Source organism: Cydia amplana, chromosome 3 (genome assembly GCF_948474715.1).
Source record: "Cydia amplana chromosome 3, ilCydAmpl1.1, whole genome shotgun sequence".
NCBI classification, from domain to species: Eukaryota; Metazoa; Arthropoda; class Insecta; order Lepidoptera; family Tortricidae; genus Cydia; species Cydia amplana.
The window spans coordinates 19,277,062-19,304,523 of record NC_086071.1 but is presented as its reverse complement, the minus strand read 5'-3'; the positions used below and the strand labels follow the sequence as shown (position 1 = coordinate 19,304,523).

General features: G+C 38.0%; 1 protein-coding gene across 1 annotated transcript in view; it reads left to right on the top strand.

Moving 5' to 3' along the window:
* LOC134662830 (eukaryotic translation initiation factor 5B) overlaps window positions 1-27,462 on the top strand; it is a 57,391-nt gene that overhangs the window by 16,062 nt on the left and 13,867 nt on the right. Inside the window, exons 8-17 of the mRNA XM_063519153.1 lie at window positions 4,881-4,994; window positions 5,421-5,648; window positions 6,369-6,551; window positions 7,524-7,685; window positions 8,872-9,002; window positions 9,713-9,845; window positions 10,302-10,409; window positions 10,952-11,116; window positions 13,703-13,810; window positions 15,563-15,724. Of these exons, the coding sequence (XP_063375223.1) occupies window positions 4,881-4,994; window positions 5,421-5,648; window positions 6,369-6,551; window positions 7,524-7,685; window positions 8,872-9,002; window positions 9,713-9,845; window positions 10,302-10,409; window positions 10,952-11,116; window positions 13,703-13,810; window positions 15,563-15,724 (1,494 nt within the window). The remainder of the gene's footprint in view (window positions 1-4,880; window positions 4,995-5,420; window positions 5,649-6,368; window positions 6,552-7,523; window positions 7,686-8,871; window positions 9,003-9,712; window positions 9,846-10,301; window positions 10,410-10,951; window positions 11,117-13,702; window positions 13,811-15,562; window positions 15,725-27,462) is intronic.

Here is a 27,462-nt window from a genome sequence, read left to right as displayed (position 1 = left end):
GAGGCCGTTTGTAAATATGTAAATTTCTACGTAACTAAAATAAAGTGACAAAAATTTAATTACATATTCAGTTTTACTTTTATTTACAATAAATATGCAATAAAAATTACAACCCAACATGACCTTGTTTAACACATTTCAGTATCAGGAGCGGAATCAACTGAAAAGTGAACTTCTAGATTTAATTGCAATGTCCTTAGAAATCCACTACCAGATTCGCTGCATCTTTGGGATGCTGGCTTATTCCCAATCGAGAGAAAAGTGTCTGCTATTAGTGTATCTAGTTCATCTTCTGATATGTAGTATTTGTCGGACTTGCGTCGGAGTCGGATCCAGCGGTACATACATTTCATCATCTAAAACGTAGAAGAAATTTCGACCGCTGGGAATGCTGTCCTTGTAAAGCTTAGCTGCACCCTTTATACACCGATCGATCTGCCCTTGATTGTATGTGGGGCTGCGTCTTTTCTTCCTGCTTCGAATCCCAGCTGCTTTCTTTACTCGCCGATATGTAGACAGGGTCAAGCCAAGTTCTCGTAAGGCGACGCGGTTAGATTTGCTACGATTGTATCTCGCCTTCTTTAACACTTTCCTTTGCAACCTGGGCGTGTTAATAGTCGGTTTTAGACCAGAAAGTGGCTTGAATCCTACTTTACGTTTGTCTACGTACCGTTTGATCACATTTCGGATGGTCTGGTCAGGTACATATTGCTTGCTAAATTGATGCAAAGTCAGTACACGATTTTTAGAACAGCGTCTGTAAAATTCTATTATCGACTTAGCTCGGTATTCGTGCTCGGTACGTTTCATTATAATTTTTTTCATGATTTCATTTACAGGAATGCAAATTAGGAACATTTTAATCCAATTGTTTATTCTCGTAGTCATATAAACGGCTGCAAAAAACGGCATCTATTTCTGGACCACCCTTTAGATCGATTTTTCGCCCCCGAAAACCCCCATATAGCAATTTTCATTGAAATCGTTAGAGCCGTTTCCGATATCCCCGAAATATATAGGTATATAAATAAATAAATATATGTCGGAGAATGGCTGAATTGTGCCATCTATCGCCTTGAAGAGGCGTTTCATCACGCAATCTTTGACAAATAGAGCAAACTAGGGTGTTATGTGTACACCTGAGTGGCGTTCGGCGCAGTTCCGCCAAGGCGTCATAGAGTGCGCTATCAAAAACAAATGGAAGCCAGAACAATTAAAGTTATGCTGTCAATCAATCTTCAGATGGGAACATGATTAGAAAGAACGGGAGAAGATGACGTCTGTGGCAGTTCCTGGGTCTAATCCACTGGTTTGCTTTGAATAAGAAGTGTAACGTGTGCTATGATTTGTAATCAGTCTTATCCAGTAAAGACTGAGTTGAATAACGTATTTCATTGACGAGGGCTCGTCATCCATGATTGAAGGTCTTGATGTGCTCCTGATAGTATGATATGCCCACGATTCCAATCCCGACATATACAAGAATTGCTCGTTTAAAGGTATTAGATAGATAGATACAAACCTTGCCGCTGTCAAACAAACATAGTTACGCCAGAGAATAAATAATAGTACTAGGTACAGAAGATTCACTCTCTAACAAAACGCGTCTATTACGACAGATATAACCACTAGGTGGCGCAAGCGCGAGCAGGCGTCCGTTCCGTAGCGCTGCGCGGCAACTACTACGGCTAGACACCAAAATTGGTGTGGGCCGCATGTGCTTATAGGTACTTGTAGCGACGCGACGAAATCGCGAAGTATGCCACGCCTGGTCACGCTCTCTTTTTAAAACGATACTCTGAAATTAACCTTAACATTAAAATAAGATAAGATATGTCTAGTACTAGTTTTCGTTGCTAGAAATATAATAAAAAGAAATTAGTGCGACTAAAAGTTTTACAAACTAAACTTCTCGCTCTATTTTCTTTGTATAACAATTTTTAGCAACAGCAACTAGTACCAGACAAATATCTTTGTTACGTAAACATTCATGCCAAGTTTTATGTCATTTCATTTTAGCATGTCGTTTTAAAACAGGGTTCGAAAGGATAATTATCAATTATAGTTATCCTGATAATTATCGTGATTTTTATGCCTGATAATTACGTATCAATTTGATAATAACCTAAAATGTTCAACCTAAACTATAAAAAACGCCCCAATAATTATTTTTTACTATCAAAGAGTTCAAGTAAAATTAATATACGTGGGATAATTATCCGATATTTATCGGATAATTATAGCGATAATTGTCAGAGACTATAATTGTCTGGATAATTTCGAACCCTGTTTTAAAATGAGAGCGTAACTTCCATAAGGGAGCCTTTCACGATCAGATTTTTAAAGTCGGAATGCCTCATGTCTTTACTTACTGACACGTTGTTGCCAAACTCCATCTTGGTCGTTCCTTCTATGTTGACGTAATACCCACTTTTCCTGCCATATCTTCTCACTTTTAAGGTTGCGTTCGGGTATATGTACTTCTCATTTACATACGTCACCGTTGCTCGCTCAGGGATCACCTGTAGACTCTGAATAATACAAATCGTCTTAAAATTAAGGACGTAAACCCACGATAAGCATCTTGTTTTAATTTAATAATTGCTTTTTCAAACAAATGAAATTCATCCCAATTTACTTATACAACAAGGTTCAAATTAAAAATAGGAAATTTTGTACTTACTATAATACATTTCCAGTATATTGTGAATAAAATTGCAGTTACCACCAAACATTTGAACTCATGCATGTTTTAATGAACACTGAAATTACAATTGTGTTTTCGCGAACGGATGTGGGTATTTTGTGCCTCTTGTTCATTTTTAGGGTTCCGCACCTCAAAAGGAAAAAACGGAACCCTAATAGGATCACTCGTGCGTCTGTCTGTCCGTCCGTCTGTCACAGCCTATTTTCTCCGAAAATACTGGACCAATTAAGTTGAAATTTGGCACACATATGTAAGTTTGGGACCCAAAGATGGACGTGTAACGTAAATAAATGAATTTTAAATATGGAGGCCATTTCTGGGGGGTAAATGAGAAAATTAAAAAATTAAGTCTTTCAAACTATATCGTGTTACATATCAAATGAAAGAGCTCATTATAAGAATCTCAAATATATATTTTTTATAATATTTAGGATTAATAGTTCAGCAGTTATTCAAGAAAATAGTCAAAAAATGCCCCCCCCCCTCCCCTTATCTCCGAAACTACTGGGTCTAAACTTTTGAAAAAAATATACAAAATAGTTCTTTACCTATAGATGACAGGAAAACCTATTAGAAATGTGCAGTCAAGCGTGAGTCGGACTTAATTTTTTTTTTTATTTATTTATTTAACATTTTAAATCAGGCAACAAGGCCCATATTATAAATACCTTACAGACTAACATATATATGCATTTTATATAAACTTAAAAAACTAAACACTATTTAGGCGACAAAACGGCGTGGCTCCGTTGAATCGGAACCCTTGGAACGCGAGTCACTTGGCCGGTTTTTAAATATTTAAATTGCCGAATAAAATTGCACAATGATTATACGATATGTATCAAGTTATTATTGAAAGTCAAACGAAATTACCGGGTTGGATTCAGAAATGGTTAACTACATCGGTAGCAAACAAGCATACGGCCCGCCTGATGGTAAGCAGTCACCGTAGCCTATAGACGCCTGCAATTTCAGAGGTGTTACAGTTACAGATGTAGTGCGTAATTGTTTTCCATCGTATATTTTCTCGGAAAAGTTCGTATTTGTCATGCTGCTTCAGTCAAGCTCAGTACTTTTTGCACCGAGACTGACTGAAATAGCAAGACACGTCCGTACGTTTCCGTGAAAATACGATGGAAAATAATTATTTCTCCAATATGCTCGGAAATGTTCACCTTATTGTAGCAAAAATAGTACGGGAAGTTCTACGTTATTGTCAAACTCTAATTTAAAAAAATCAAACTATCGCTGTCCTGTTCTAGCGGACGGGAATGAAAAAAACACTACAGTAATAACTTGTTACTGTAGTGTTTTTTACTTTTTAAAAATAAAAAACGCAAACAGCCAATTATTATAGCCGCGAGCCGCGTCTACACGACCTGATCAGCTATCATTTCAAGGTATAGGATAGAGTGAGATAGTAAGATACACGACCTTACTTGTCTCGTTCTTACAAGACCGTTGTGCTCGTGTATGATCGTGCGAATACTGCTTAATAAAATCAAAGATTATTTTTATATTTTTTTAAGGATCTCATCCATGTACATAAAGTTTCTATAGTTTGTCAAAGGACTTTCTCATTCAAACATAGACAGAGAGTATCATACTATCTTTATCTTACACTAGTACTAGCACCCAAAACAAAAGGATGGGTATAGTTTTCCTGGTTCTTACTGACTGACAAATTGGTTTGACCAACTATATTGCACAATTATATTGAATGAACGAATATTGAATGGTACTGAATGGCAGAATAAGTTTGTGCCCTTAACTTTTAAAAATTAATTTTAGAGGGAAATTGTTTTTGACATTTTTGATGTGAAGGTTTGATTTGAGTCATGCTTGATGCTTAAATAATTATTATTTTACCTTATTTTCTCGCTTGTTTGGAGAAAAGCACTATATATGCCTCAGCAGGAATAGCAATTCGTGGATTCGTTTTCTTTGTCGGACTCCGCTTCGCGTCGTCCGACAAAATCGAAACTCATCCACGAATTGCCCTTTCCCGGCCTCTGCAATAATGTACTGTACACTACATCTGTAACACCTCTGAAGTTGCAGGCGTCATTGGCGTAACTGCGCAGCGACGCCATTATCCATGACGCTGACGCTCAAAAAACGCTAGTGTGGGGGTGGCCCTAACACGGTTCTAAATGGTATTTTTATCTAACAGGTCAACGAGATTGCCTTCAAACTTCCCGGCCTGCTCATCATAGACACGCCCGGCCACGAGTCCTTCAGCAATCTGAGGAACAGAGGCTCTTCTCTCTGCGATATTGCTATTCTTGTAAGTGTTTAATTATATTTAACCCTTTATTTTATACAGCGATATTCTAGTGCCTTACGGAAAATCCATTCCGGGTTTTATTTTGGAGTATCCTTCTCCTAGGTGGATTGTAAACCAATGCTAAGAGGATCTCCCCTGTGACGAAATAGCTTCTTGCTTCGTTTGTGGACTTAGTCGCCTCGTACGACTTATCCTATGTGAGGGTTGGCGCTATTCTAAAGCGAGTAGGCTCCAACCTGAAATAAGCGGCAGATTCTTGCAGCCGACCTGTCTCCACACGTATTGGCTCGCCTTTCCTGTAGGATAAGATTTCGCTCACCAAAAAGTTTGAGAACCGCCGATTTAAAGGGTCAATCACTGTGTATTTTACACTTTATTGTTCCAGTAAGTGTCTAGTACAATAACAATTCTTAAATATTTTTCCAGGTGGTCGACATTATGCACGGTCTAGAGCCCCAAACAATAGAGTCCATAAACCTACTGAAACAAAAGAAGACTCCCTTCATAGTAGCCCTCAATAAAATAGATCGTCTATACGACTGGCAAAGTGCTCAACGTAAAGACGTTCGAGATATATTGAAAATGCAGGCAACCAACACACAGATCGAGTTTGAGAAGCGAAGCAAGGATGTTATGCTGCAGTTTTCTGAACAGGTAATTTTTAAATATCAGGTATCCTGACGTGCGAGATATATGGAAAATGTCAGCTAGTACACACAAATCGAATTTAAGAAGCGAAGCGAGGATGTTATGCTGCAGTTTTCTGAACAGGTAATTTTTAAATATCAGGTATCCTGACGTGCGAGATATATGAAAAATGCAGGCTACCAACACACAGATCGAGTTTGAGAAGCGAAGCAAGGATGTTATGCTGCAGTTTTCTGAACAGGTAATTTTTAAATATCAGGTATCCTGACGTGCGAGATATATGGAAAATGTCAGCTACCAACACACAGATTGAGTTTGAGGAGCGAAGCAAGGATGTTATGCTGCAGTTTTCTGAACAGGTAATTTTTAAATATCAGGTATCCTGACGTGCGAGATATATGGAAAATGCAGGCTACCAACACACAGATCGAGTTTTCTGAACAGGTAATGTTTTCACGATATATCACATATATAAAGGGAAAAACGAAAGATGCTAATACATTTTGAGGAAAGAAGCAGTTAAGACCCTTTTTTCTGCACAGAAATCGAGAGTTTAAAAACTGTTATGGTATTTTACTCGTATTATTATTTATTTATACGTGTACTTAAAACACACACCAGCTTGTCCAAAAATACTTTCGTATATCTGTCCTCCACAGGTCGCATTTCTTAATAGATTCCCCTAAAATTTCGTGAGCAGTTTCGATAGTGTATTCTTTATTTCAGGGTCTAAACGCGGCGCTGTTCTACGAAAACCCAGACCCCCGTTCTTATGTTTCCTTGGTCCCTACTTCAGCTGTGACGGGCGAGGGTATGGGCAACCTTCTGGCGATGATAGTGCAAGCTTGCGAAGGCCCCTTGCATAAGAGACTAGTGTTCTCACAGCAGCTGTTAGCCACAGTGCTTGAGGTAAGGCATTTCGGATTATATATGTTACTTAAAAAGCCCGAAGTACGGTAAAACCTATGATTTGCCAACACGCATTAGTAAAAGCTACTATTATTGTAATACCAAAGATTAATTCGTTCAAATGTAATACAAAGTCGAGCTCTGATTTAAGTAACAGCTGACTTCGCTTCGCTTCGCTTTTTTTTAAATAATAGTCCCTATGAGAGATGATTTTTTAGGGTTCCGTAGCCAAATGGCAAAAAACGGAACCCTTATAGATTCGTCATGTCTGTCTGTCTGTCCGTCTGTCTGTCCGTCCGTATGTCACAGCCACTTTTCTCCGAAACTATAAGAACTATACTGTTGAAACTTGGTAAGTAGATGTATTCTGTGAACCGCATTAAGATTTTCACACAAAAATAGAAAAAAAAACAATAAATTTTTGGGGTTCCCCATACTTCGAACTGAAACTCAATAATTTTTTTTTCATCAAACCCATACGTGTGGGGTATCTATGGATAGGTCTTCAAAAATGATATTGAGGTTTCTAATATATTTTTTTTCTAAACTGAATAGTTTGCGCGAGAGACACTTCCAAAGTGGTAAAATGTGTGTCCCCGTCCCCCCCCTGTAACTTCTAAAATAAGAGAATGATAAAACTAAAAAAAATATATGATGTACATTACCATGTAAACTTCCACCGAAAATTGGTTTGAACGAGATCTAGTAAGTAGTTTTTTTTAATACGTCATAAATCGCCTAAATACGGAACCCTTCATGGGCGAGTCCGACTCGCACTTGGCCGCTTTTTTTATATGGACTAGTAGCAATCAAGTAAAATATAGGTAGGTATGTAGCAATTTTTAAGAAGTTTAGCACATTAAATTATTTAGTAAAAATACGGTTAAACATATTTCTTCAATCTACGTAAAGTTCGTTAACTCTTTGCCTAAATCGTTATATGTACTAACTAAAATATTTACTTTTTTTTAGGTGAAAGCGATCCCGGGTCTCGGAACGACGATCGACACGATTCTCATTAACGGAACCCTTCGGGAAGGCGATACTATGGTTCTCGCGGGCACAGACGGTCCTATTGTGACGCAGATCCGATCGCTACTAATGCCGCAACCTATGAAGGAACTGAGAGTCAAGGTAACTAACAAACGTAATACCTTACCTACTATACTTGGTCAAGCAAATCTTGTCAGCAGAAAAAGGCGGCAAATTTGAAAAATCGCGGGTTAGCAACAACTACGTTCGAGCTGTTCGAAAATCGCATGTCATTTATATCTTACCTGTGGAACTGTTTTGTTTACATTTCATCGTTGTTCGATGTACATTGCTGCTTTTTGTTCGTTTCCTATGGATACCATACTTTAGTTAGATTTACGTTGCTACTGACATATCCAGCTTGATAGACTATAACTACCTTTACTAGGTACCTTTTCTTATATCCTAGATACTAAAATGACGGTTCAACTGCCCAGTTTGTCCGACCGATCTGTCATTTTAATACGAAAACGGAACCCTTCGGGAAGCCAATACTAAGACCCTACTTTTATAATTTACCTCCGACGTTTCGAGGACGGCGTTATCACCGTGGTCTCGGAGAAGACTGGCTAAAGTTGACATCAACATCTTCTAGCCGCGCGAGTTTTTCGAACTACCCGCACTAGCTTGGTCTTGGTTTATCAACTTGAACGTTTTGCGCACTAGGGATGTCACTCTGTCGACACACAACACTAACGATATTCGATTTCTCGACTGTCGATATTCGTTTCCGCTTACATTTACTAATGACTGGATTCCATGTGTATGTGTAATATTTAAAACTTTCGCGTTTTGAACACATATTAACTCACATTTATAGACGGGTCTATCGCGAAATTTATTGTATTACCTTTATTTACCGACGTTTCGACACTGGTCGCGGCAAACTGATCCATGTGTATGATAATCAATTTGAAATTTAATAATGTGTAAAAATCGTGAAAGTTTAAATCAAGTGTTAAGACATGCTGTTTTAAACGACTGCAGCGATGGCGGTTCGAAATTATCCAGATAATTATAGTCTTTGATAATTATCGGATAATTATCCCAGGTATGAATGGTGCTATATTTATTATCTTTGAATTATTTGATATTCAAAAATAATTGGGGCGTCTTTTGCTATGTTTTATCAATTTTATTACCGTTATTATCAAATCGATAATTATCAAGCGTAAAAATCACGATAATTATCAAGATAACTATGATTGATAATTATCCCTTCGAACCCTGTGCAGCGCCATCTGTGTTAACATTTGCCAGTGAATCCTCATTGCATTTGTGTCAACAGAACGCGTATTTGGAGTACAAGGAGGTGGTGGGCGCGCAGGGGGTTAAAATAGCCGCCAAGGAGCTTGAGAAGGCCATCGCGGGGTTGAATCTGCTCGTGGCACAGAAACCGGATGAGATCGACGTTTTGAAGTAAGCTATTACTTACAGTCGCCATCAGATATATCGGAGCGGCCGAGGTGCTCAAAAATATCTGAACACGCACTAGCGTTTAGACGACAACGGTTTCACTCACTTGAATTTTAGCGACTAAAAATTCAAGTGAGTGAAACCGTTTAAAATACGTCTCACGAAAGTTTAATATCGACGCACTAGCGTCTTGACAATAAAGGCACGTCAGATATTTGTGAGCACCTTGGCCGCTCCGATATATCTGATGACGACTGTACCATGTTTGTTTGGAATTATGCGAGCAAGATACAGATTAAAATTAATATATAAGATTGATTTTGATTTAAATTTCAAATAAATAGAATTAGAATAAATAAATAGAGGTGGGCCCGATGTCCGGTTGAACCGGGATTTAGAATGCTGAACCCCTAGATTCTGGTACCATGGAGCTGATCTGATGATGGAGACAAGAGGTGGCCATAGGAACTCTGTGATAAAACAACGCAACCTAATTGTGTTTGGAGATTTTAGAATTGTCTCGATGAGTATTAGTTGTCTGTGGAAAGAAAAGTACAGTCAGCGATAAAAGCTTGTACAAAAAAAATGTTTTTGCCAAAAACTTATTTTTAGCTATAATGTTATTTTAAAGTTCACTTTGAACGGCGCATACTTAGCAAGTTGGTTTAGCGTTGTATTTATTGTTTTAATTTTATTTATATATTTTCTTACAGAGAAGAAGTAGCGCGCGAACTGAAATCCGCTCTATCGTCGATAAAGCTGTCTGAGCGAGGCGTGTATGTACAAGCCTCCACTCTCGGCTCGCTAGAGGCGCTGCTAGAGTTCTTAAGGACCAGCAAGATACCTGTAAGTACCACCGACCCGGTATCGGGACCCTCGTTAAACACCAACCCTGTAGTGCATGTAGAGTCATATGTAGAGTCTCGCTCTATCTTCGATAAAGCTGTCTGAGCGCGGAGTGTACGTGCAAGCTTCCACTCTCGGCTTGCTAGACGCCCTTCTGGAGTTCTTAAGGACCAGCAAGATACCTGTTATATGTTTTAACTTTTACCACTATTCTTCAAAAACGAATAGCAAAGTTGCATTTTATTTTCTAAAGTGCAAAGTATTTTAATACAAAATTTTAATGAAATTAGCACTTATTGGGATTCGATGTGTAATGTTTTACAATTTGTACTTTCCTCGCGTTGGTGTGGAGAGTTTTTTTAACCCTTATAACACAAAGTTTTGGTATATTTCGTTTCTGAATAAGAATTACACTAAAACCAATTTTATGCACTAAGGTTGTTTTTATTTTTGCAGTACTCGGCCATCAGAATAGGACCGGTGGTAAAGCGTGACGTCATGAAGGCATCCGCCATGTTGGAACACGACTCACAGTGGGCGACCATTCTGGCTTTCGATGTTAAGGTATGATACTGGTCTAATAAATAATATACATCATATATATCTCATGTATATAGGATAGGCTGCAAAAGTGCATACCCATATTATGAATGAACTCATTTATAAAGTTTGCAGTTCCTGTTCTACTTGTAACGAGTGCTATCGTTGCAAAAAACATGACTCAGTGACTTTACGAGAAGTACTTATATGTTGTGTACTGCTGTCATTGAATTAAGAACCGTAACTACTGTATAAAAGATTCATATTCCTTTGAATTGTCCAATACTTCATATCCCTCTTGTTGCTATTTAAATAAGAAATCTAATTACAGCACATAAGGTTCAAATTCCTTTGACCTCCTCAGATAGAATCCGATTCGCAAGAAATGGCTGACGACATTGTCATTCTGCTATTTAAATATCAACTCTAACTGCCTGCATATAACGTTTAAATCCCTTTGACAGATCGAACGCGACGCTCAAGAAATGGCGGATGACATTGTCATTCTGCTAGATTTAAATATGATCTCTAACTGCCTGTATATAACGTTCAAATCCCTTTGATAGATCGAACGCGACGCACAAGAAATGGCGGACAACCTCGGCGTGAAGATATTCGCCGCCGACATAATTTACCACCTGTTCGACAAATTCATATCTTATAGGGAAGAACTGAAACAGAAAAAGAGAGAAGAGTTCAAGCATATAGCTGTGTTCCCGTGCAAAATGAGGGTATACTATTTTTTTAAACTTAAACATAGATAAAAAAATACATAGAGTGCTCACTCCATACATCAGTTCAGACTATTAATTTCAGTGTCTACATCTAGCATCGAGTAGCGGAACTATCAGTACTGCTACTTGACAATAGATGTAGCACCGACCGGAAAGTCTTATCTCAACAGCATAAGACTTTCCGGTCGGTGGCTACATCTATTGTCAAGTAGCAGTACTGATAGTTCTGCTACTCGATGCTAGATGCTATTAGTCTTTTTGGTACTAAAATTGATGTATGGAGTGAGCACTCTATGTATTTTTTTCTCTATGACTTAAATAAGTTTTTGGCAAAAAAATAATTTTTGGTACAAGCTTTTATCGCTGTACTTTTCTTTCCACAGACAACTAATACTCATCTAGACAATTCTAAAAACCCCAAACACAATTAGGTTGCGTTTTTTTATCACAGTGTTCCTATGGCCACTAGGGTGGAGCGAAATCCAAAATTCTTGGATATAGCAATGGAACCCCTCTAAAAGGATGTCTAATTTTTTATTATTTAAGGGAAAAATAATAAAAAAAATATTGGTATATACTTTTAGCCCTCTACTATTCGATTATATATAGCAATATATGTATATTTTTAATTAATTTATGCTTATTTTTTTATAACAAGTTTTATTCATTAAATAACATCTTTTTGTTATAGATATACTCGATTCCTATACTTATTTTTGTTTATAACGTATATTTTTATGACACGGTAAAACCACGTAAATCGAGGTTTTATGGAAAAGGCCCTTTAACCCGGATACTGTGCACAAATTGGAGTTTACAACTAATTACAGAACCGTGAAAACTATTTTGAACGTGATAAGATAATAAAAATACTACTAGTAAAAGTAAATATATGCCTAACATACGTGTGAACATGACCCAAAAAGGGCGTAAGCGACGCCGAAGGGCAAAATTTGACGCTCATTTAAACATATAAATAACCCATTTTTTGCAGTAAAATGATACTTTTCGTAATCAATAACACCGTTACTTTGCCACAAGAACGTCTAAAAAAAATTACTAATATATTTTTTTTACACTGTAGCACTTTCCTTGTTTTGCATGAAATTGCTGTTTAATATGAAAGTTTGAAATTTTATTATTTCATAAATATTGAAAAAGGCACAAAATTTTTGGTAATAACTTATTATACGCTTATTAAGTATTATATAATTTCAATAAAATGTACACATATTAGTGAAATAGTATATTTAAATAATTGATGAAAATTTACCTTTATTAATTTCTTTAGCGGCTGGGTAGAGGGCTAAAAGTAGTGTTTATTTTGAAACTTGATATAATCACTATAATCTACATGACAAACTGCAACTTTTAGTACCGGTTCCACATTGATAATCAAATTTTTATTTTTTCCCATACAACAACGCTCCACCCTAATGGCCACCTCCTGTCTCCATCATCAGATCAGCTCGATGGTACCATAATATTGCATTGTCACCCGATTTACATGTGTATGCAAATTTTCAGCTTCATCGGAAACCGGGAAGCGGGTCAAATTTAACTTGCAAGATTTGACCCGTACAAACATACATAGTTACATACTGGCATAGGTACATTTTTTTTTTTCAAACTAGAAGGGTAGGGTTGTGACAATGCAAATAAGAAACGATATTATCGATTATATTGGTGATAATTTTTATTTTTAAGTAAACATACCTTCACAATAGGGTATTTGACTAGACTAGTCAAATTAGTTTCTATTTTCGAACTGTCAAAACGATTTTCCTACTATGAAATTTATATCAAACACTAGCATGTGTACTCTTTATAGTTTTATACGGGTTTTAAAATAGAAAATGTGTATTAAAATAACTGCTGTCTACTTTTCTCTGTTAATCTTCTGGTGCTTTATTTCATGCATGGTTCATACAACCATTGCAACCGTTTTACTCAACTATATTAGAATTTTACTTTTTACCCCGTTATTTATAAACGCGCTATAAACCTCAATTAGCTAAATAATCGTTTGTCCTTATCTGTCATTTTGACTTATGTATTTGTAAGAAAGGGATAAAACACAAAACTAAATCAGGCCCGTAAAGTTTTATGAATAAGGGGGTTAATGTTTGTAACATACATTTTAGTGAAAAAATTTTTTTGAGCTGTTTATCACTTCATAGTATAAAACAAAGTCGCTTCCCGCTGTCTGTCTGTATGTATAGATCTTTAAAACTACGCAACGGATTTTGATGCGGTTTTTTTAAAAATAGTGATTCAAGAGGAAGGTTTATGTATAATTTGTTAACCCGTGCCAAGCCGGGGCGGGTCGCTAGTTTCTTATAAAACATATTTCAGTATGTACTAAAATATTCTTGTGCTTTAGTACCTACTTAGCTTAATCTAAATTTATTATAGCTGGTCAACCAAATCTTGTCAGTAAAAAAGGCGCGAAATTCAAATTTTCTATGGGACGAAATCCTTTCGCGTCTACATTTTTCAAATTTGCCGCCTTTTTCTACTGTCAAGATCTGGTTGACCGAGTATATATTTATATATTTTTGAGTGATTTTTTTTTCCGTTCAGGTATTGCCGCAGTTCGTGTTCAACTCGCGCGACCCCATCGTGTGCGGGGTGATGATCGAGGCGGGCATCGTTAAGGAGGGGACCCCGATCTGCGTTCCCAGCCAAGAGGTCATTAAAAAAAATAGTATAGTTGGTCAAAACAAATTGTCAGTAAATAAGAACAAAAAAACCGGCCAAGTGCGAGTCGGACTCGCGCACGGAGGGTTCCGCACCATCAACAAAAAAACAAGCAAAAAAACGGTCACCCATCCAAGTACTGACCCCGCCCGACGTTGCTTAACTTCGGTCATAAATCACGTTTGTTGTATGGGAGCCCCACTTAAATCTTTATTTTATTCTGTTTTTAGTATTTGTTGTTATAGCGGCAACAGAAATACATCATCTGTGAAAATTTCAACTGTCTAGCTGTCACGGTTCGTGAGATACAGCCTGGTGACAGACGGACGGACGGACGGACGGACAGCGGAGTCTTAGTAATAGGGTCCCGTTTTTACCCTTTGGGTACGGAACCCTAAAAATAGTATAGTTGGTCAAAACAAATTGTCAGTAAATAAGAACAAAAACAAGCAACAACGGTTGCACTCCGGGAGTGCCGATAGAAGCGAAAACTCACCTCACTATGTTACCGACGCCCGGTAAAACGATACATACGTTTAGCGGAGGTATTCTATTTATTTATTATATATCATTGTCATTCTCAAATAAGATCACACTTTTTCATTGACATGTTTATTTACATACTGCCACGACAACGTCAAATTATTTGAACATAGGTAAAGAGTCTTGAAAAGGAGTCCGCAACATAAATGTCAAATAACATTGAGTTTTTCTTTATTGATTTAAATGCCATTTAATTTATGAGTGGCCACCTTAAAGGGCTTACGGTCACGTGATCGCCTTACGCCCCTTACGGTCACGTGATCGCCTTACGCTGTCCCGAGTTTATCATTTTTTCCCCACCTCAAAAAGTGCCCAGCGCCGCTAAAGAAATTTGCACTTCAAAAACCTATACTCATCTTTTTCTTTTGGGGGCTAGTACTTGTGTAAGACAAAGATACTATGATTCTCTCTGTCTATGTTTGAAATGAGACAGTCCTTTGACACTATAGATTAATTTATTCTTCAAAGTTTTTGATGAAATTTCAATACATTGCGGTATTTAATGGCGACTTTTCCCACCCCTACTTTTCCAAGTATAATTCTGAGACGCCGAAAGACTCACCTCTAGTAATCGGAAAAAACTGCTGCAATATTGAGATATTTTTTTTAAACCGGCCAAGTGCGAGTCGGACTTGCGCACAAAGGGTTCTATTACGCAAAAAACGGCAAAACATCACGTTTGTTGTATGGGAGCCCTTATATTTCTGTTTTTAGTATTTGTTCTTATAGCGGCAGCAGAAATACATCATCTGTGAATATTTTAACTGTCTAGCTATCACGGTTCATGAGATACAGCCTGCTGATAGACAGACGGACAGTGGAGTCTTAGTAATAGCATAGAGAAATATAGTAAGACAAGAGTGCTCACTCCATGCATCAGTTTTGATACCAAAAAGACTATTAATTTCAGTGTCTACACCGACCGGAAAGTCTTATCTCAACAACATAAGACTTTCCGGTCGGTGCTACATCTATTGTCAAGTAGCAGTACTGATAGTTCCGCTACTCGATGCTAGATGTAGACACTGAAATTATTAGTCTTTTTGGTACCAAAACTGATGTTTGGAGTCAGCAATCTATGTATTTTTTTCTCTATGGTAATAGGGTCTCGTTTTTACCCTTTGGGTACGGAACCCTAAAAATACCATCCAATAAAGAATATTATGAATATCTATACTGATTTATTTTCCATTTCCCTAGTTCGTGGAGCTGGGCATAGTGACATCTATAGAAAGCAACCACAAGCAAGTAGAAACGGCGCGGAAAGGCCAAGAAGTCTGCATCAAGATCGAGCCCATACCCGGCGAGTCGCCCAAAATGTTCGGCCGGCACTTCGACGAGACCGACATGCTAGTCAGCAAGGTTAGTCATTAACAACCTTATAATAAGGTCCACACGTTGGGCGAACAGAATAACGTTAGTGACAAACGCCCATAGACTAGGAATCCTCTAGACGCAGTTTTTTTTTTTCTTATCCTCCAACATGATTGGAGCCAGTTTTTGCAATATCTATTTTAACTCTTTCATTCTAGTTCTCGCTAGCTTTCTTCTCGCACTTCCATTCTGCATACTTTATCTTTCTTTCATTCATCGTCTTTCGCTGCTTAAGGTCTGCGTGACCATTTACTTTACTTAGGCCTGGATGAGGCCATTTTCTCTTCTCTTTTCTATTACTACTCTAATACTATTCTTTCAGGAATTTGGGGATTTGGTACTTCTTTATTTACATATTTTATGTTTTACAATCTCGGGTTGTTTACATTCTGGAGTTTTATATTTTTAGTAATTGTTCCATAATATGTTACTGCTGTTCTATCAGGGGTTTATGGGTTGGGGTACATTCTTTATTTACATTTATTTTTATTTTCACAAATCGGCTTATTTTCTATGTTTACATTCTTTATTTTTTATTTTTACATTTTTTACTCTATGTTTGTTATATGATATGTATGCATATACTTCACTATATGTATTTATCATATCTTACTTATGCTACCTTATTTCTATTTATTACCTTAACTATTATTTGTCTACAGTATTGTAAGAATAATTCTCGTTTTTTACTTTTAATTATGTTTGCCAGGTTATCTAAGCTAAGTTTTTCATCTAAAAGGTGTTCTGTGTCATATCGAAGTTTAGCAAAGATGGGACATTCAATAATTATATGCTGGATCGTTTCTTCAGCCTCCGGTTCACAGAGGCATGATGGGCTCTCCTTGCACTTGAATCGACTCAAGTATGAGGAGAACCCCCCATGTCCCGTGAGCAGCTGTGTAACTATTCCATCAAAGTGGAGTTTCCGCACGGTTTTGTGAGCTGTCGTCGCATCTGGAAAAAAGATTTTTGTTACTGAAGCCGTTTCTTCCGTTTTGTACCTTTTGTCCCATACGTTTATTGTCTCGGTACGGATAGCCCGCTTTATAAGCGATATGGGGCATTTGTCATACTCCGGCTTTTTCTTTCGTTTTAGGGCCGCGTCCTTAGCTAGCTCGTCGGCTCTCTCGTTTCCGCCCAACCCCGCATGTGCCTTTATCCAGAATAGGGATATCGTTTTATTCTGGAGTCTGCAACTTCTCAGGTTGCTCCTGGCCTCGACTGCGAGGGGGTGAGTGGAACCTGTATTAATTACAGTCTGTAGTGCCGCTCTTGAGTCGCTGTATATGCCAAAGGTGACCTCTTTGTGTTTGAGTGCGACTTCTGTTGCCCTACATATGGCCAGCAGTTCTGCCTGGTAAACGGTGCAGTAAGGTGATAGGGTAAGCTTAAGGGCCCTGGTTTCCGCTGTGTTGTTCCATATCGACAACGCTGCTCCCACTTTGCCCTCAATCTTACTACCATCTGTGAATATGCGCACAGCGTATTCGCTGTGACGCAAGTACTGCTCCTCGTCGTCCAGGTTTTCGAACTGCAGCCCTGTTTGTTCTGCTGGGTGCGGGGCCAGTATTTTGGGTGCCATCTGTTCGGTCTCCCTATCGGCCAGCTGGTGACTGGGTGCTCCTCTCTTTGCTTCATACAGTGACGCGGCTTCCAGAACCCGGAGGTCTAGAGGGAGCGTCCCCGTGAGTATCAGCGTCGAGTTTAAACATACCGTCCGATAGGCTTTGCACATTTTTTGTGCGTATCCCCTCTGTATTGCGTTCAATTTTTTGCGGACTTCAAGTTTTTCGGCTGCTGGTGCCCATGCCGCTGCAGCATAGAGAATCACGGGCTCCACTGCTGTGGTGTATATTGTGCGGATGACCGTTGGGCTTAAGCCCCAGTTAACGCGGGCTGCTCTTATCAACTGTTTGTAGATGTTTGCGGCTTTCTTACAGACGTTGGACACATGGGCATTAAATGTCAGTTTGTTGTCAATGGTCAACCCGAGTATCTTTATCTCCGAGGACATTTCAATGTCGACCCCTCCCATGCTTAGGCGTGGTGTATCATATTTCAGCTTTTTAGTGATTACCATCTAGACGCAGTTTAGAGCAGTTAAGATAAGGTAAGGTTATGCACTTACAATAAGGTCTCTTCCTTATCGTAACCTCATGGCTGAGGAACCCACTCTGTCCTGGGCCCAGTGCATGCTAGCCTGCAGTGTGGCGTTTGCACAGACAAGACATCCTCTAGACTGAGCATAGTAACGCTACCCCCTCTGCCACTATACAGGGTGGTCCAAACCTTGACGTCCAAACATTTTTTTTAGATTCCTCACGTCGTGGGCTATCAGAATATACCCCATGTATGTTAGCCGATTTTTCGTAGTTTTCGAGTTATGAGTTTTTTTAACTTTTAACTTTTGTTATGAAATTCCGGGGTGGCTAAAAAATAACTGCATTTCCATTGCCAGGGAGGTTTTGGGATTATACTGAGCAAATTTTACTATGGGACCAAACCCGAAATCGCAAAAAAAAAAATTAGCTTTCATACATTTTGGCTGTGGTCTGTGGACCCTGTATACGGTAGTTTTACTCCATCTTCGAGTCAAAGTGTCAGAATCCCGTGCCGTGATTGGTCCGTGTCTTTGAACGGACCAATCACGGCACGGGATTCGCTCACCGCGTCCCCCCGTTTTTTTGGCAGCATCGGTTTCATGAAATAATTGCTCTAAACTCCGTCTAGAGGATTCCTAGTCTATGGGCGTTTGTCACTAACGTTATTCTGTTCGCCCAACGTGTGGACATACGTCCACCCGCTTCCTTGCCATGCGGCCAGTAATTATGAGCTTTTCCAAGCTATCTGGCCCTGTCCTGCTCAGATGGCTGAAGAAGCCAAGTACACGTTGGGAGCGAACAGTGGAGAGCCTCGTTCAATAAGGTTTACAGTCAACTAACCGGTTTACCGCCAAAAACGTCGATTGACGCGCGCCGCTAAAGGCCAATATCAACCTTCGTGCATTCCGACAAGGTTCACAACGCGCCGCGCACAACAGGCGTGGCGTTCGACGGGCTTTGTGGACAATTGGGTGCTTTCCTCTACTTAAAATAAATTATTTCACACCGTGCACGAAATAAAGCACCGGATAATTATTAGAAAAACATAGATAGCAGTTATTTTTTAATACTATTTCTATTTAATAAATTGGATTGAAATATAAAAAGTAGGTGAGTTGACCGTGACGTCACTACACACGTTTTCATATAATTTCCATACTAGAAAATCGTTTTGACAGTTCTAAAAAAGAAGCTGATTTTAGTAGGAAAGTAGCCAATTTTGTGGAAGTTTTTAGAAGTAAACCACTATCAACACTCGTTCCACGCACGTTTACGCGACTACTTATCTAACAAGATTCTTGCCGTTTACTAAAACAGTACATTTCTAACAGCAAACAGCACTTATAGGACAGTTTTAGAGAAGGACAACGTGATTCGCTGTCAAATTCACACACATAGCTCTGAAATTTTAAAATTTGAGGACAATACATACTCCGACCGGAGCGAATGGCAGCGGTCTGCGTGGCGGTGAGATAATGACATCTACACTAATATATGTTAAAGTTTATCGATATCGATTTTTAAAGCAACTTTCATTTGCCATCGCACTATTTAACGTTAATCCATAATAGGCTAGATGACAAATTTTCATTTATGGTATCAATCAATCAGGTTTGTTTTTATAATCAAATGTCTATATGGGACCCATTGCATTAAAGCAATACAAAAGTCAGAAATGATAGACAAAGTCCGACAGTCGTACTTCATTCGCGAAACGTCCCTAACAAATCGCTATGTGCACGTGACGTCAAGGTCACTGAGATCGCATCTTGAAGTATGAACAAAACAAGAAAATTGCATTTTTGTCGGTGAAATATTGCGTTTATGTATATGTATAATATATAGTTGCTATACAATCGTTTTTTGAATAAAATGTGAGGAATCGAATGGTATCCTTACTTATTTCGGTTTTGAAAGTTAAAAAACTTAAATTTTGAAACTTTCAGGTGCTGTATTTTTGTATTATTTCCATTTTTTTTTAAATATCCACAATATTGTGATAAATTGCTTATTTGCTATCTATTTTACTAGATTTTGTTATAAAATTCAACATGTGTCATTGCGTTGCCATTGCCCATGCATTGCCCCCGTCAGACCGGTCTATGGTCACCGCACATTATGTTATATCTATGTTCTAATCTAAAGAGTTGCAGTATCTAATTCCTGCGTTCGCGGTTGACATCGATCCATAAATAGCGTTGCGCATGATTCACTTATTGTTTGCTCCTGACTGTCGCTAACTATGTATATAATTGCTTGCATCCAATATTTGCTTGAGACGCTCTAAATGTATTCGTAATTGGACATGATAGTTAGTCATATTTTTACCGACTTCAAAATTCCAAAACAAAATTCCAATTCGGTTTTATATTTTTATACCTTAGAACTCCGACATTTCTCAAAGTATTAAAGTTTACTTAATTATGTACATATACAGGGTGTCTCATTTAAATCGGTCAGTATGGGAAAGTCTGAAACTATAAGACATACGAAGATCTGTTCTTAGGAACCGTATCATCGATTTTAATAACAAGAAAAACTGCATTCATACATTAAAAAAAACCTGTACTCAGCTCGGGAATCGAACCCGGACGTTTTGGAAAATAAAACTAAAACTATTTCTATTTAAAAATTGATTGTGTAGGTTTTAAGCAGTAAATTTTACTATGAAACATGATGTCTAAAATGAATAAAATGCATTGTTTTCATATTCTTAAATTTATTTTAGTAGGTAAGTGTTCGAAATGACCACCGCCTTTTTATTATTTTGAGTACTTACAGTTTTTTTTAAATGTATGAATGCAATTTTTCTTGTTGTTAAAATCAATGGCATGGTTCCTAAGAACAGATCTTCGTATGCCTTATAGTTTCAGACTTTCCCATACTGACCGATTTAAATGAGACACCCTGTATAGGCAAACACTATCTCCGTATTTTTTGTTTTCTATATCCCGTCACCACTTTAGAATGCGAGATCTACGCGCCAAACATGTGACGTTATGATGAATGAGGTGCATGTACCTATTATCAACGATTGTCACGCTATAATTAACGACCAAAAGGCTTCGTCACACAGGCGCGTTTTTCGGGGCGACGCGTGAGCGGGGCGGGAACGTACGAACGTGTCTTGCTATTTCAGTCAGTCTCGGTACAGAAAGTACTGAGGTTGACTGAAGTGGCTTGACAAATACTAACGTTTCCGAGAAAATACGATGGAAAACAATTATGCACTACATCTGTATCATACCTACGTGTACACGTTTTGATAGAAAGATATACTAATACTTACTCGTTCTATGTTGCTTCGATATTTTCAATTTAACCGGTTTACCGGTAACCGGTAGGAAAATAATTATGCACTACATCTGTAAGCTTCGATAGCTTCGTTTCGTTAAAAGCGATTAGACCGGTGTTCCAGAAGGTCGCAAGTTCGAGTCTTGCCAGAAGCGGTTAATTTTTCCATTTTACCTGTAAAAAAAAATCTTAATAAAATACCTCCTCCTGTTTTTGAAGTCGGTTACAAATGCGAGATCTACCCGCCAAAACACGTGACGTCTGAATGAATGAGGTGCATGCAGCTATCTATTTCCTGCGATTGACGCGCTATTAATAGTGCGCGGGCGCACGATGCTCTGTCGCATGCGAAATGGTGCCGCATAGCTACATCCACTACGGTACAGTCGAGCTCACAAACATCCGACGACCGGTCTGGCCTGGTGGGTAGTGACACTGCCTGTGAAGCCGATGGTCCCGGGTTCGAATCCCGGTAAGGGCATTTATTTGTGTGATGAACACAAATATTTGTTCCTGAGTCATGGGTGTACTATGTATATTTATCTATATAAGTATGTATATCGTCGCCTAGCACCCATAGTACAAGCTTTGCTTAGTTTGGGGCTAGGTTGATCTGTGTAAGATGTCCCCTAATATTTATTTATATTATTTTATGTATCTTCGCAATCCAAGCGTTCCAAAAATATATTCACAAGCCTCTCAGACACTGACTATAAGGTGTAAATACATACAGGGTGTAACAAAAATAGTGGGGATCCGTTTAAGGGCTGGGGCCCGTTTCTCAAAAGCATGTAACTTGTAATGCAAGTGGAAGTCCCTTTCTAACAAAAGCTGTCAAAAAGTGACATCCGCTTGTATTACAAGTTACAAGCATTTGAGAAACGGGCCTCTGGTCACCATCACGTACTGTTTAGTAAGGATCCCATACATTTATTTTATTAGCCTGTGTGTGTGTCCCACTGCTGGGCAAAGGCCTCCCCTCTCCTTTTTGAGCAAGATCCCGCCAATCCCGCTAGAATGCATCCAAGTCGTCCCGCTATCTCTTTCTCGGTCTGCCTCTGCCTCGACTACACTGACATACATCCCATACATACATTTACATATATACAGGTATACATTAGTACATCAAAACAAACCGGATTGCCTGCTGATAGGTACTATACCATTAAAATTGTCATCTAGCTTTATGTCACTTATTCAGTAGCTGACTGTACTTCTACCCTATATTAGTTCGTATATCAACTAGTACTAAGTATTTTATGATAGAATCCAGAATAGACCGTTGCAACGTTGTTTGTATAAGGTATGTAAATAGTTCACAATATCGTCTAATAATAGAAGTGTTTATTTTGCTCGATGTTGAGATACCGAGTACTCGGGGTACAATAATTATTAGATACCGATATCGCGTAAATATATGCACTATAGCCCAGTTTTTTAAATCTGTGGGTCGTAGGGTCTCGCAAAGTTTTAATAACTCATTACTTTGCCACTCTTGTGGACATAACGCAGCTTTTTCATCCGTTTTCGAAGAATAAAGACAGCCTTTAATACGAGCTGGTGTGGTGAAAAGTAATATGATAACTGTACAAAATTGCTAAAGTTGTTCTATGCGTTGTGTTTCTCTTCGCCCCAATTTTCCGTTTTAAGATTAGTATTTGTTTAAAAGGGGTAAAATTGAACAGAGGTTTGCTAAGTTTTATGAATAAGGGGGTTACAGTTACTACGCCTCGTTCTGTAGGGCCGACCATTTGTTAGTGAGTGAATCTTCTGTACCTACTACTATTATTTATTCTGTGGTTCCACCGTGGCTTAAACCGGGAAATTAAACTTGACATTTACACTTTGCGCCAATAATGAAGGGGCTCCTGTGCTGCCCCCTACAGTTCATGCACGTTCGTATATTTGAGCAAATTGTTAACGTATATTTTGCAAATAAACCCCGCGGCACGAACGCCTGATCTAACGAAACTTTTATCACTTAACAACTCTCGTTTAGTATTTTAAATGGTTTGAAAACTGCAAATAAGAAGTGGTGTTAAACATTTAGCGCCATTTTCACCATTAAACTTACCCGGAGTTAACCGGTTAAACCTGGAGTTACCACGGTTACCAGTACAATTTGACACTTGGTTAACGGTTTAACCGCTTAACCCCGGGTTAGTGGGATGGTGCAGGTGGCGCTTAATAATATACGTACATACCTATATTGCTAAAGTAATCTGAAACCCTAGTGTAAATTTAATCCGACATTAGCGTGACGTGCGTTCGCGTTTGCGTTATGTCTATTTTTATATGGGATTTGGAACAGCGCGCCAAGCGGTACGTTTTGGAAACTCAAAATCCCATACAAAATGACACTTAACGATTTTTGTCAAATCTTGCAAGCGAAATTTGACCCACTTTCCTACTTCCAATTAAACTGAAAATTTGCATACATAATTATGTAAGTCGGGTGACAATGCAATATTATGATACCATCGAGCTGATCTGATGATGGAAACAGGAGGTGGCCATAGGAACTCTTTGATGAAACAACGCAACCTAATTGTGTTAGGGATTTAGAAGTGTCTCGATGAGTATTATTTGTCTGTCGTAAGTAAAGTACAGTCAGCGATAAAATCTTGTACCAAAAATGAAATTTTTGCCAAAAACTTATTATTTAAAAGGATTAAAAACTCGCATCTTGGCTAAGAGCATCTTCTACATGAATTGCCAACGTGCATTAAGAGGCCTTATTCCTTAGAGCGTTCACCGATTTCACGAAATAACACTCGATAGATGGCGTTGGCGCTCGGTACGCGAGCGCCGGCAAAGTTAAGCGCGTTTCAACGCAGGCGAGAATAATATTGATACTTTTCAATTTAATTGCAAAGTAACATTATTTTTAGCGTTATATTGGCACTCTTTATTTTATTTTATAAGCATGGTAGTAGTCAATAGAGTGTATGTGTTGGGTTAATATATAACCAGAGGCGAGTAAATAATAACAATATTTACCTCTGGCATGGAATTATTGTGACAATCACTCTTCTTATGAATAAGGTGTATTCGGGTATTTCCGAATGAACGAATAGTGGCGGATAATTCCGAAAGCTGACTCTTACTACAACGGAATATGAGTGATTTTACAATGATTTTCGGAATTACCCGAATAAACCTTACTACTAATATTCGTCATTGTAGTAGTGTTGTATTTTCAAACTTCTTTAGCGGCGCTGTGCACTTTTTGAGGTGGGGAAAAAATGTTAAACTCGCGACAGATCACGTGACCGTAAGACGGACACGTGACCTGATCAAAAAACTGTTACAATGTTATTGAGTTTTTCTTTATTGATTTAAATGCCATCTAGTGAGTTTCCCTCTAACCGGTATTAATATAACTCGAGTACCAACAGTGATGTGCTTAGGGGTTTCAAGTAATGCGACGAAATAACGCTAGATGGCATTAACATCAATTATACACAGTGCTGCAGACATTTTGCACTAGTCATTGAGTTTTCACTTCTGCCGGCACTCCCGGAGTGCAACCCGTTGTTTTTTTTTACAAACCATGACAAACCATGAGTTTTGTTTACATTTTTGCTGCCCACAAATTGTCGTCTTTTTGTACTATTTCTGTTTTTAGGGGAAAGTCGTGGCCCGTCCATACTGCAAATAAACATGTTTCTTTATTTGTGATATGCAACTGGCCCTATCTGTTAATACCAGTCATTGTTTTTATTTAAAACCATGATACCGTTGACTACATTCCACATTTTTTTTTGTTTGATGGCCTCGTCAATACCGAAATCCGATTATTTATATTATGCCATCTTCGCTCCACTCCATTAACATACCCTGGACAGAGGGCCTACCGCGAACCACGTTCGACGTGTTACCTCCCTGTCACACTTACGTACGAATTTACAAGTGCGACAGAGAGGCAACACGTCGAACGTGGTTCGCGGTAGGCGCTCAGGCCTATGGAACTCTCCGCGCGAGCACGGATTTATACCTACGAATCTCTTCCCGTTCACGGTAGAAAATAAAGCTAGTTGGTCGCCGGCGCTCGAATATGCCAAAATGTATGCGAAATAAATGTCTTCTTCACGAACAAATAACACATGTTGTAGTGTGGAATTGTGGGTGGATGCAGAAACAAAAAAAAAGCGGCCAAGTGCGAGTCGGACTCGCCCATGAAGGGTTCCGTATTTAGGCGATTTATGACGTATAAAAAAAAAACTACTTACTAGATCTCGTTCAAACCAATTTTCGGTGGAAGTTTACATGGTAATGTACATCATATATTTTTTTTAGTTTTATCATTCTCTTATTTTAGAAGTTACAGGGGGGGGGACACACATTTTACCACTTTGGAAGTGTCTCTCGCGCAAACTATTCAGTTTAGAAAAAAATGATATTAGAAACCTCAATATCATTTTTGAAGACCTATCCATAGATACCCCACACGTATGGGATTGATGAAAAAAAAATTTTTGAGTTTCAATTCGAAGTATGGGGAATAGGGCTTGCAATTCGAATATTCGAATATTCGAATTTGTCGAATATTCGACCTGTTTTGATATTCGAATATTCGGCCGCTCAGGTTTCGAATATTCGAATATTTTTTATTACTATAAAAAAATCTATGTCATCCGCTGTAGTTACAGTTTCTGTGTCTTTTACGGGTATTTACAGTGAATGAGGAACGGTAGGTACCCAAATACGAAGGAAATAATATTTTTACTGTATTCCTCTCGATAGACTTCGTGAATACAGTGAAACCTAACTCAATTTAAAAGAAAACGAAATCAAAAAGTATGTTATTTTTACGGTGCGTAAGTTTTAAGTTAGAGGATAATTCTGTTTATTCAGTACTAAGCGTACGTTAAGCGAATTTTTGAAGTCTAAACCTTGCCACTTATCGCAATTCTCAAATTTAATCATACCAAACCTGCCCAACTTAGTAATCTAACCATGCACCTTTAGCTGACGAATAATCCACCCAGTACTCAACTAACTTTATCCCTTAAATATTCCAATATTATATAATTAGCCGACCATTAGGAATAATAACTTGCCAAAACAAATACAGTCAATAAAGATTCAAAATACAATGAAATTAAAGGCCTTTTTACAGGCCTCTGAGTGATTACAAGTTAATTTAAATCGGAAAATAATTACCTACTAAAAAACATATCTTACATACCTAGGTGTTTGGATGGTTAAAGTTATATTATTTCACGCAACGACGCATTTATAATACGTTTTATCTAGAAATATTAAATACGTCTAATTTTGGCGTTTTACTTGTTTTTATAAATGTGGGCATCTATAGTAGGATGATAAAATCTAGTCAATTAAGTGGATTTCTGCCAAATATCCTTAGTTTTAGCAATATGTGAAAAAAGCTTTTGAATAAAACGATAATAAAGCGATTTATCGTTCCTTTTCTTATTTTTTATAATATTCGAATAATTATTCGAATATTCGAATACTTCGTCAGAAAAAGTCGAATATTCGAATATATGAAAGTTTCGAATATTTGCAAGCCCTAATGGGGAACCCCAAAAATTTATTGTTTTTTTTCTATTTTTGTGTGAAAATCTTAATGCGGTTCACAGAATACATCTACTTACCAAGTTTCAACAGTATAGTTCTTATAGTTTCGGAGAAAAGTGGCTGTGACATACGGACGGACAGACAGACGGACAGACGGACAGACGGACAGACAGACAGACATGACGAATCTATAAGGGTTCCGTTTTTTGCCATTTGGCTACGGAACCCTAAAAACTAATAAAAAAATCCGTGTTTGCTCTACCGATTGATAGGAAAAGTAACTATTTAGACGTTCTCAATATAAGTACTTATACCAATTTTTTTTACGATAGTCGCAAGCTACGTAGTACGCCGTTTTATAAACCGCGTAGTGTTTACGGCGGCATAAAACGGCGTAAACACTACGGTTACTGTAGGGAGATATGACCTTTTAAAATATTTCGCAGTCACTCATCATAATAAATAATAAAATAAGGAAAAACCCTAACTTAAGACAAAAGATAAATAAAGAGAATAATAAAATAAATTTATAAGTAATTAATAATGATAAAAGGAATATTATAATTATTAATTACTTATTGCAACTTATCTTGCTCATAGTTATTTTACAATTAATAAAACTTATATTTGTACCTTAGGTAGTAGGTAGGTATCTTTCATACAATCTATAGTTTAGGTAAGTAGGTAGGTACTTATTTGTAAAATAATTTCTAAGCGTCGGCAACCCTAGCTTTGTGCCGGTGCGCGCGGTGCGGGGTGCGGTGCGTTGAAGGTCATTCCATTGTA